Raw genomic sequence first — 9,834 nt, forward strand, 5'->3', positions numbered from 1 at the left:
TAATCAACCCTGGCTCACTGAGAGAGAAGGGAGGTATCATCTACAGAGGCTCTTCCTTATCAGTGGGCCCTGGGCAATACTCGGATGGAAGCAGAGCCAAAGGCTTCCCTAAGGAGGAGGCTTTACCCAAAAACGGGGACAGGGGGATTCTGGCCCAGGACTGTGGGTAGACTTATGGGGGGGGGGGGGGGGAAGGCTTGTTCTTGAGAAAATTCTCCAGATTCTGAACAAAGGACAGGGCCTGGGAGTAGCCCAAACCCTTGGTCCTAATCACTTAGGCCTAAAATCTGTTCTAATCCTAACTTCTCCCTCTTGCCACACACCCAGTGACCCATTCTTATTATTTCTTCCTTAAAAGCAATGGCTGACATTCTAACCGCTTTTCACCGTATAATGTGCTTTTACCACAGAGCCATTTGACCCCACCACAGCCCAGCAAATAAGGATAGAAATTATTGTCTCCATTTTAGAGCTAAGAAGTCTCTAAGACTCAGAAATTAAGTGACTTGTCCAAGGTCACATGACAACTAAGTGGCAATTCCAGCTTGTGTGAAGGTCTTTGTGACCCCTGTGTTTCTTTGTCGCAAACGCAAAATTCCCTTTTTCCTCAAGGACTCTGGATTTAGTTCTTTTTCATTCCTAACCGCCTCATCATAATTTGGGCTCTTATTTCTTCATTTAGCAATTTGTTAGGAGGGCACAATGATGAATAATATGTCATCCTTGCTGCTTGTGGACTGTATAGAGAAGCCATCAAACCACAGTGAGCCAAAATGACAGGGGACAAAATCAGATAGGAGCTGTGAGCCAAGCTGCTTAGGAGTTGATGATTGTGTACAGGTTTCAAGGGGAAGTGATTTACTGGCTGTCTCTGAGGGATGAATCGTTTTCAGGCAAAGTGGCATAAAGAAGGGTGTTCTATGAAGAGTAAGCATCGTGTCCAAAGAAGGGATTTGTCTGGGAATTCAAGAGAGGTTCTGTGACAAAGTGGTGATGGCATGCCCAAAGGGAGAGGTAAGCAAGAGTGCCTCTGGGGCACAGCCAGATGTTTTGAAATTGAGCATCCCAGCTTTTCCCTGAGCTTCCAAGAACTCAGGTCCATCTGAAAAGCCTGCCTTCTGTGCTGTTTCATCAGGCAAGCAGGAGACTCCTCAGAGCAAGCACTGCCCCTCACACTGGGAGTCAGAGAACTACAATTTGTTACATTTTCAGACTCCAAAGGACTCTTGGGTACCCTCAGTCAGGGGATTTGGAAGGTATAGCTGAGCCCAGCCTCAGTTTACTGGGCAGGACTCAGCTGTATGGGCTCATTTGTCATATTGGGGGAGGGGTGCCCAAATTAATAGTTTGTAGAATTCTAGAATGCTATCAAACAGAAGGCCAGGTACCCAGCTGAGTTTTAACCCTTTGCCAGGCATTTTATATGTCCTGGTAATTTAAATCCCAGGACTGCCTTATGATAAAGAGATTATCATCCTTATTTCACAAACAAGACAACCCAGGCTCAGAGTAATTAATATCTTGTCTTGCCCAAGTCACACAATTAATGTTTGCAAGTGGTGGAGCTGGCTTCTGCCCCACACCTGCATCCCCAGCACCAATTCTGTCTCTCACTGCCCTGCTGTTGCCTCTGCTTATAACCCTGGGCCAGCTGTGGAGCAGCAAGGCCCATGTGTCTGTTCTGAGGGATACTGCCTTGAGGACTGAGGGTCAAAGAGTGACCTGGCTTCCAGTGGGGCGAGTGATGGCTAAGCCTGGGAGAGTGGGCAAGGCCAGGGGTTGACCCAGGTAACTCAGGAGTTGAAGGGTCTCCAAGGAGGGGCCTTCAGAATTACCTCTACCTCACCCAGGGGCAGGAAGGTCCTGGGGCCCAAGTGGTGGCAGCTACAGGGGGCTCAAGGCTGCTACAGCCCTCCACAGATGGGGACATAGCCAGTGGGCTCTGAGGCATCAGCACTGCCTGGACGACAGGGCTGGTGCTGACCAGAGGAAGGCCGAGAGATTGCCAGGTGGTGAGAAAAATAAATTCAGTGCCCCAGCAGCCAGTGTCACTGGGAGGTCCGTACCCACTCAGGTGTTCTGCCCACCCCTGCTCCCCGCGCAGGTCCCCACCCACACGCCTAAGGGCAGGGCGGGGGGAAAGGCTCCCACTTGGTATTGGACTTCCAGAAAGTTCCCTGGGAAAGTCCGACCGCGAGGGTCACGGGGAGTGAGCATCTGAGAGGTAAGCGAGCAGTGGGCACTTCCGGCCCGGGAGTCTGGACCCCAGCCCTATGTGCCCACGCAGAGAGCAGGGAGCGGCCACTCTCGCCTTCTGGTGGTGACAGAGCTACGCCAGGCTCCCGCTAGGCCCCCGACGGGGAGGGGCAGGGAGGACTGGGCCCTTTGCCCCTACCCCCTTGCGGGTGCAGCCCCTCCCCTTCCCCCAACGCTCCAGCTCCACCCCTCTGGGGACATCCCCGCTCCCCTCCACTTTTTCGAAAGACCCCCGGCTCTTGTTCCCTTCATTTGTCCGTGGAGGAGGGACAATCTTCCTCAGAAACACCAGCCGCTGGCCTCTCTGGCTGTCCGAAGGGACATGGGTGGGGGGAGCAGGAAAGAAACTGTGCCTTGCACACTCCGGACCCGATTTCCGCCTCACTTTGTAGACCGCAGAAGATTAAGGTTTTATTTTATTTAGTGAGACATTCATTTGTAAGTGAATCTTCAGTGAAGAAGTCCTGAGTATAAGTGGGGAGAGAAAGGCTAGCAAACTCAGCTCACGCCCCTCCCCCGGAGCCTGCTCTCTCTGCCTTCCCCCAACTTGGCGGGGCCTCCCGGCCCCCTCCCATAGCCTCCCAGCCAACCAATCCCAGGACCCGGCCCAAGTCCCAACCTGTCCTAGAGCTGAGCCTCCACTGGGAGAGGCTGAGTGGGAGAAGAGTCAGGTGACCCAGGGTTGGGGAGGGCAGAGGCTGAGCCGCTGCAGCCCCACCCCGAATCACTGGCCAACCCAGAACCCAGGATGTGCACCGCACTGCAACCTTCCGAGGAAATCTGGGATGGTTTGGGGGGTTGGGAGGTGGCGGAAGCATCCTTCTGAGGCTGCAGGGAAGGGTAGGGTCTTATTTGCGCCCCCCCACGGGGGGGGGGAGTGCTAAGGCAAACATTAATTGGTAGTGGTGGTGGGTGGGATTAATTCTGTTCTCCTAAACCCTAGGAAGGCTAAGGGGCACAGATCCTCCTCCGTTGGCTGCAGAGACTCCTCCATTGAAAGTCACCTCTTCTGGGTCCGAAATTGTCTGACGAGCCATTGGACAATGAAGGGCCACAGGAGGAAGAAGAGCAGCGTAGGACCTGAGAGCCTGAGGAGCCAAGGCCGAGCGCTGGACGGAGGCCTCTGCTGCCAAGAGGGAGGGAGTGAGTCAGGGGCCAGTCCAGGCCTCAGCATAGACTGAGCCTTCCTTAGAAACCTGATTCCAGAACTCAGTAGGAGCTTCTACTTCCTTCAGATTGTGAGAACTGGAACAGAAAAGCCCCTACCCCCATATCTGCACCACTAGAAGGGAAGGGATCCTGGGGTTCCTAGTGTGTCCCTGGCAGATCAACTCCAACTCACTCCCACATCTTCCTCCCAGGGCAATCCCAGGTGCCAAGAAGGCTGCAGCCTGGAGTCCCTACTGGCTACTAGGCTGTTCACCCTGTTGGTGTCGCCTTAAGACCCTCATATTGTAAAGGATGTGCCACATAATTCAAATGACCCTGAGTGCTCAGATTTTAGTCTTCAAATATTCTTTGCTAAAAGGAGCTAGGGCTCCGTGGAGAAGTGGCTGATACCAGGTCTGGAGCAGGAAAGGTAGAGGTGAATGCGGGACATCTTGTGCCAGAAAGCAAGGAAGCTTTTAAAGATTAATGAGGTCATGATAGGACCCAACTTTAAAGGGTCTCCACTGACCAAAGTCGTGACAATCTGAGCATCAAAAAGAATGATTGCAGTTGATTGAAATATTGAATCTTTAAAATCCATGAGTCCACACTGATACTCAAAAAAAAGAGAAAGTTGGAAATTTGTCACCATTGAGGTGGCTGTTAAATCAACTCCTTTTTTTAAAAATAAAGAGAACTGCCTGGCCGGGCGTGGCTCAGCAGTTGAGCATTGACCTAGGATCCAGGAGATTGAGGTTCAATTCTCGGTCAGGGCACATGGCTGGGTTGTGGGCTTGATCCCCAGCTGGGGGTGTGCAGGAGGCAGCCGATCAATGACTTTCTCATCATTGATGTTCCTCTCTCTCTCCCTTCCTCTCTGAGATCAATAAAGATATGTTTAAAATAAATAACTAAATAGAATTAAGCATGCATGCTGCCTTTTCATAAGGCACTGTATTTCAGGGAAATCCTAGATGATGAAGGAAACTACAAAAAATTAACAGCTAATAAATTTTAAAGGAATAATAGAATTTAAAAGTAAACTTTTTTTGCAACCACTAAATAAATTATTGATTCAGGATTATGTATTAATTGTTGTCAAAACCTGTGTGACAAATGGAGTGGACAAGGAACTGGACATTCCCTGGCTGCAAGAAAAAAAACATGACTTTACAATGAGGGGACCAGACTGTCACCCCTTTATTCATGCTAGTGGCCCATGTTAGAATCATTAATGGCGGGACATTGATATGTGTCCCCTGATATGAAGGACATTACCTCGATGAAATCTGGCCATGTAAATTAGCCACCAGAATGTAGATAGACCCAAAAAGTGGAACATTTCTACAGGACCACTGGCCAAGTCTCATTAGCAAGTCAGTAGCAAGGAAAAGGGACTGGTCTGGATTAAGAGTCTTAAAAGGACAGAGGAACCAGATGCAGCAATGTGCTCTTGGACTGGACAGACCAGCTGGAAAAGGCAGTTAGGGACAACTGGAGAGATTTGGATTGGCTATTTAATGATATGAAGGAATTCTAGTGTGTGATAAAATTAGGTAATAGAATGTTCTTATTTTTAGAGATGCAAACCCAAGTATTCCAGGGTGGAAATCTTTAAAATCTTCAGCATATAAAATTAGTGAAAGGTAAACAAAATTTAAAAAGCCTGGGTGGGGTGTGTTGAAATGTTAGCCAGTGTGGATGTGAGGAAATTCCTGCCACCCTGGTTGATACTGTGCCAAGGGGATCTAGGGGTCACCTAAATGACTGCCTACATCCAGCAACTCAGCCCTCGCCTGCCCCCACCACCCCAGGCTTCTCAAGAACAGACCCACTCAGAGTTAGTGGTGGGTGCTAGCTTTGGAGAGAGATAGATGTAGGGCCACTCCCAGCTCTGTCACTTAATACTAATACTAATAATAACAATGAACTCCGTTCCAGGAGGTCTTTGTGTGTGCTGGATACTGGGGAAGTACCTACAAGCATTATCTCATCCAATCCTCACAGCAGCTCTGTGAGGGTCTTCCAGGCTGCGTACCCTCAGGCAGGTTACTCAGCCTCTCAGAGCCTTAGGTTCCTCATCTGTAATAACGAAATGAAAACCTATTTCATAGGGTTTTTGAGTGAATTAAGTGAGATAATGCAACTAATGGTTTTTGGCACACAGCTGGGGCTCCAGAAATGGCAGAAGTTGAGGTGTAAGGGGCAAGAAGATCTTGGAGTGTGGAAAGGGAGTGAGGAATGCAAAGGCTGAATTCTTTGGGAGTGAACCCTAAATCTGGGAACAGAAGTCCTAACTGAGGGACAACAGGGATCCCCAGCCCCAATGCAAAGGGCAGACACATCCTGGCCCTTCCAACTGTTGGGATTAGTCCTCCTGCTCAGTGTCTTTTCAGGCAAAGGGCGGTAAGGGCAGGAAAAGAGGGCCCTTCCCACTCTCCCTTCCAGGAGGAAGCACTTCAGATCCCCAAATTCCCTGCCGGTGACGTAAGTCACACCATTCTTGGGGGAGGCAAAGGTGTGGGAAGTAGAGATGTGGGGACAAAGAAGTGGCTGGATGAAGAGCCTAGTATAGAGACCTTCAGAGTTCTGCCCCAGTCTCACCCTGGCCTTGGGGGCTCACCTGCTTGGGGGGGACAGGCATGCTCTCCAGGCTTTGCAGTCTTCCCTGGACATCCCGCATGCTCTCCTGCAGTGCTCGAACTGTCCCCACCAGCCATGAGTCCAGTTCCTGGGGCCCTGGCAAGCTGCCTTTCAACCCCTCTGCGGAAAACAGACACACAGGGAAGAAGACTCAGGGGGCAATTCCGCTAGGGGCAGGGTGGGTGCGGGCTGGGGGCAGGGGAATAGTCCCAGGGAAAAGTAAGACTAGGGCACAATCCCCTGTACCAAGTGTGACTTTTGTGCAGTCCATCCACATGGCTGAGTACCAGACTAAAAGGGGTAGCTGTGTGACTTTGGGCAAGTCAGTAATATCTCTGAGCCTCATTTTGTCATCTGAAAGTTAGGGAAAGATGTCTCCCTCACAGGGCGGCTGGCTCAAAGGAGATATTTATGACAGTGCCCTTTATGGGACGTGGCGCACTGGCAGTTATAAAAGGGGATAGTGGAACACATTGCTGTCCTTTCAGAGTCCCAAATGGGAGGCCCAGAGAGAGAGTGACTCCCAAAGCCATGTAGTTGTAGCTATGTGGGGGGCTAGCACTTCTGCCCCAGCTGCCCTTACTCAGTGCCTGGTGGCTCCTGATGGCCCTCAGGGAGAGAAGGCCAGGCAAAGACTTTGCCCATCCAGTGTCTGGCTGTTTGGCAACCCTTCCTGGGCAGAGGCTGCTCTCTCCAGTTCCCAGAACTGGCCTTTCATTTCTGCCCCAAGAGGGGCAGCCAGGGGAAGGCCAGGGCAGTAGAACCATGGGGAAGGGCAGACGGGGGTTAAAGGTCAAGCACTGATTCACCTTTCCCTGTTGGGGGCACAGGGCTGTTTCTGGTGTCAGGCTCTCCTCCAGCGGTGTCCATCTGCTCTGCCCAAACCTGCTGAGGTGAGTCACAAAGTCCAAAGGGAGCAGTAGGAGCAGCCAGGGCACAGTGGGGTGGGAAAGGCAGGGTACAAGGGGTTATCTCACCAGCTCAGGCTCCAGCTGCTCCAGGGAATCACAGAAAACCTCAGAGTCCAGGTCCCTGGTTGGTTGAGACTCTGGGGGGGGGGGGGGTAGGTAGGTTAGTTACAAGAGGGAGGCTATGGAGGGAGGGGAGGAGTGTAGAACTGGGCAGAGACACCTGTTCAGGGGACAATAGAGACACTGCCACAAGAGGCACAGATGGGTCCCAGAAGTGAAGCCCTGGAACAGAAATCCCAGAAATGTCCTCCTGGCTTTCCCTGGAGCATAGGAGGTCTCTGTCTGTGGGCATGAGGTGCAATGGGCACAGCATGGCACCCAGCCTTCTCCCCTTCACCACACGTGGACGTCTCCCCCAACTCTGGCCTGCATTTGGCCCTCTGTCCCTCCTGCCCAGCCACTGACCTGGGCTTGGGGGTGCTGGTTCCTTGGGGAGGCAGGGAGACTCTGGGGCAACCCCAGCATCTCCATTTGGTACCTGCTCTTCGAAACCTGCAGAGACATAGCACTCAGGGGTGGGGCCGGGAAGAGGCTGGTGCCTCCCAGTGAGATCAGATCTCTGCTCCCCATTAGCCACTGACTCTGCCTGAGACCCACCCCATCAGGGGCAGTGGCTGGAGTCCTTACAGGGACATCACCTGGAGCCCTTTGCCCATGGGCCCCCCTCCAACTAAGCAGCCCCCTCAGCCTGAACCTGACAGTTGACTCAGTGCCTACAGAGCACTCATCCTGGGGGCCTGACCTGGGATACTTCTCAGGAAGGTTCCCATGGGCCTCGGCATGTCAGGGATCACCCTGTACAGGGGCTCAAAGTAACCAAACATGTCAGGTGCCACCTCATCCAGAGGCACTGTATCGATCACCTGTAGGGGATAAGGTTTATTGGAGAGTAGCTGGCTCCTTCCCCCCCTGCCCTCCTATCCCTTTGAGCTGGGCCCCCTCCACCAGGCTCCTGTCTCATAGCCTCCACCTTGTGCCTAGCCAGAGACCGGAGACAGGTTGGGGGAAGCGCATGAAGGTGATAATTCCCAAAAAGTGTCAACGTGCAGGAAACATAATGGCGGCAGCAATAGAAAAGTGGGGGGCAGGCCACCTGGCTGGGAACTTGGGGACAGAGAGGAGCCCACAGCCTATCCCTACCTTCTGTGCCACCACCTTCATCTCAGTGATGTAGGCAATCATGGCCTCCTCCCTACTCATCTTGCCCAGGCGGTTCCAGGCATCCCTGGGGGCAGAGAGCTGTGAGAGGCTGGTTGACAGCAGGGGCTTGTTTGCCCAGCTGGTGGAGAGCTCACCACTTATATCGTCCAATGGGATCCCAGAACCCAGGCCGGGGAACAAGGCAGGGCCCCATGGTAGCCTGCTTGTAGTAGCTGTAGAATCGAAGCATCTCTTCATAGGAGGGGCGGTAATAACCTGGGAAGGAAGTTGGGGTGTGGAGAGCAGAGCATCGCCCCCAGCTCCAAGGGGATGGAGGTGGGGGGAGAACCACCCTAGGAGAGGACAGAAATAGTGAGGCGTCTACCAGGGGCAGGAGGTAGAGGGGAACCAGGGGCGGCCCAGGCAGACACTTGTCTGCAAAAACTGAAGGGATAAAAGCGTCCTGGGAGGCAGACCCCAGCCATCTTGACCCCCAAATGCAGGTCCTCGTGCCCTCACTTACTGTTGTTCTTAGGCAGGTTCTGAATGACTCTGACTGCAGCCTGGAACTGTTCCTGGCAGTCCGGTTCTGGGATTTCTTTCTCGGTACCCATCCCCAGCTGCTCCGAGCCCTGGGGCCCTACTTTTGAGCAACTCTGCAAGAACAAGCCTCCGTGTGAGCAGGCCTCCAGGTTCCACTCGGGCACACACCTGAGTAAGCCAATCTGATCCACTTTCCAGAGGGGCAAACTAAGCCTTTTAGAGACCTGAGTGAGATACCCGAGGAGGTCAGAAGCTGAGGCTGAAGAGTCCTTTTCCTACCCCAAGGCAGCTGGGGAGGGTGGAGAGGACCTCGGTGGTTGGGTGGAGAGGCAGGTGGTAAGGGGTCGCAGTGCCCCTCTAGATGCGCATCTCCAACTCCTAGACAGGCGACGAGGAGTCAGGCGGGCGAGCAGTCCTCCCGCCCTGTGCCCCGCACCCCGCACCCCGCACCCCGCACCCCGCACCCCGCACCCCGCCTCGGCCGCCCGGCACTCACCCTGCGGAGACCGCTGCCCGGACGCCTGGGTCCTTTCTCGCCACTAGCCATAGGCTTCCTACTGACCTCCGGGCCCGGTCTGCCCGGAATCGGGACGTAGAGCGAGGGGGAATTTAAGCCAATGAGAGAGCCCGTTTCAGATTCGGCCTCTATGCTCCAGCCACTCAGCGAGTCCCTTTCAAGATTATGCAAATAGTTAGCTGTGCCTCTCGCAATCGGGCGGGGCGAATCCGCGGGTTGGCTCCTCTACCCTGACTGCCGGAGGCGGACGGAAGCGCCTCCTGGTGGACATAGTGAAATAACACGGAGCACTCGCGCCCCCTGGTGGAAACCAGCGTCCGTCAGCTCAACCCAAATCTCTTCAGACGCCTACCAGTCGCTGTAAGTAAAATAGGGAGTCATGCTCTGGTCAGTGTGGCTCAGTTGGTTGAACGTCCTCCCGTGCACACCAAGGTCGCGGGTTGGATTCCTGGTCAGGGCACATATAAGACTCAACCAATGAATGCATAAATAACTGGAACAGCAATTTCTTTCTCCCTCTTTCTCTCTTAAATCAATTTAAAAAAAAGTTGCTAGGAGAAGAATGAGGAAGGTCATTCTGGAGGAAAGAATTGCTGGATCAGAAGCGCAGAGAAG

The 9,834-nt window shown here is 53.1% G+C and overlaps 1 protein-coding gene across 1 annotated transcript; it reads right to left on the reverse strand.

The window, feature by feature from the left end:
- Window positions 1-2,586: 2,586 nt before the first annotated feature.
- On the reverse strand, window positions 2,587-9,271 carry ACBD4 (acyl-CoA binding domain containing 4). The gene is made up of 11 exons (XM_087826051.1): window positions 9,199-9,271; window positions 8,927-9,080; window positions 8,683-8,815; window positions 8,315-8,435; window positions 8,160-8,244; window positions 7,762-7,882; window positions 7,425-7,511; window positions 7,026-7,096; window positions 6,858-6,936; window positions 6,029-6,168; window positions 2,587-3,382 (listed from the first exon to the last, which is right to left on the reverse strand). Exons 3-11 carry the CDS (start codon window positions 8,771-8,773, stop codon window positions 3,257-3,259), a joined length of 921 nt encoding a protein of 306 aa, XP_087682177.1. The 5' UTR covers window positions 8,774-8,815; window positions 8,927-9,080; window positions 9,199-9,271; the 3' UTR covers window positions 2,587-3,256.
- Window positions 9,272-9,834: the final 563 nt, after the last annotated feature.

This window comes from Miniopterus natalensis, chromosome 17 (assembly GCF_054644295.1).
Source record: "Miniopterus natalensis isolate mMinNat1 chromosome 17, mMinNat1.hap1, whole genome shotgun sequence".
NCBI classification, from domain to species: Eukaryota; Metazoa; Chordata; class Mammalia; order Chiroptera; family Miniopteridae; genus Miniopterus; species Miniopterus natalensis.

Coding starts and splice junctions, on each gene's coding strand:
- ACBD4 (XM_087826051.1), bottom strand. CDS start 8,773: ATGGGTACCGAGAAAGAAATCCCAGAACCGGACTGCCAGGAACAGTTC. Junction 8,436..8,682: donor GAACCTGCCTAAGAACAACA/GTAAGTGAGGGC, acceptor CTTCCTTCCCAG/GTTATTACCGCCCCTCCTAT. Junction 7,512..7,761: donor CTTCCTGAGAAGTATCCCAG/GTCAGGCCCCCA, acceptor ATGTCTCTGCAG/GTTTCGAAGAGCAGGTACCA.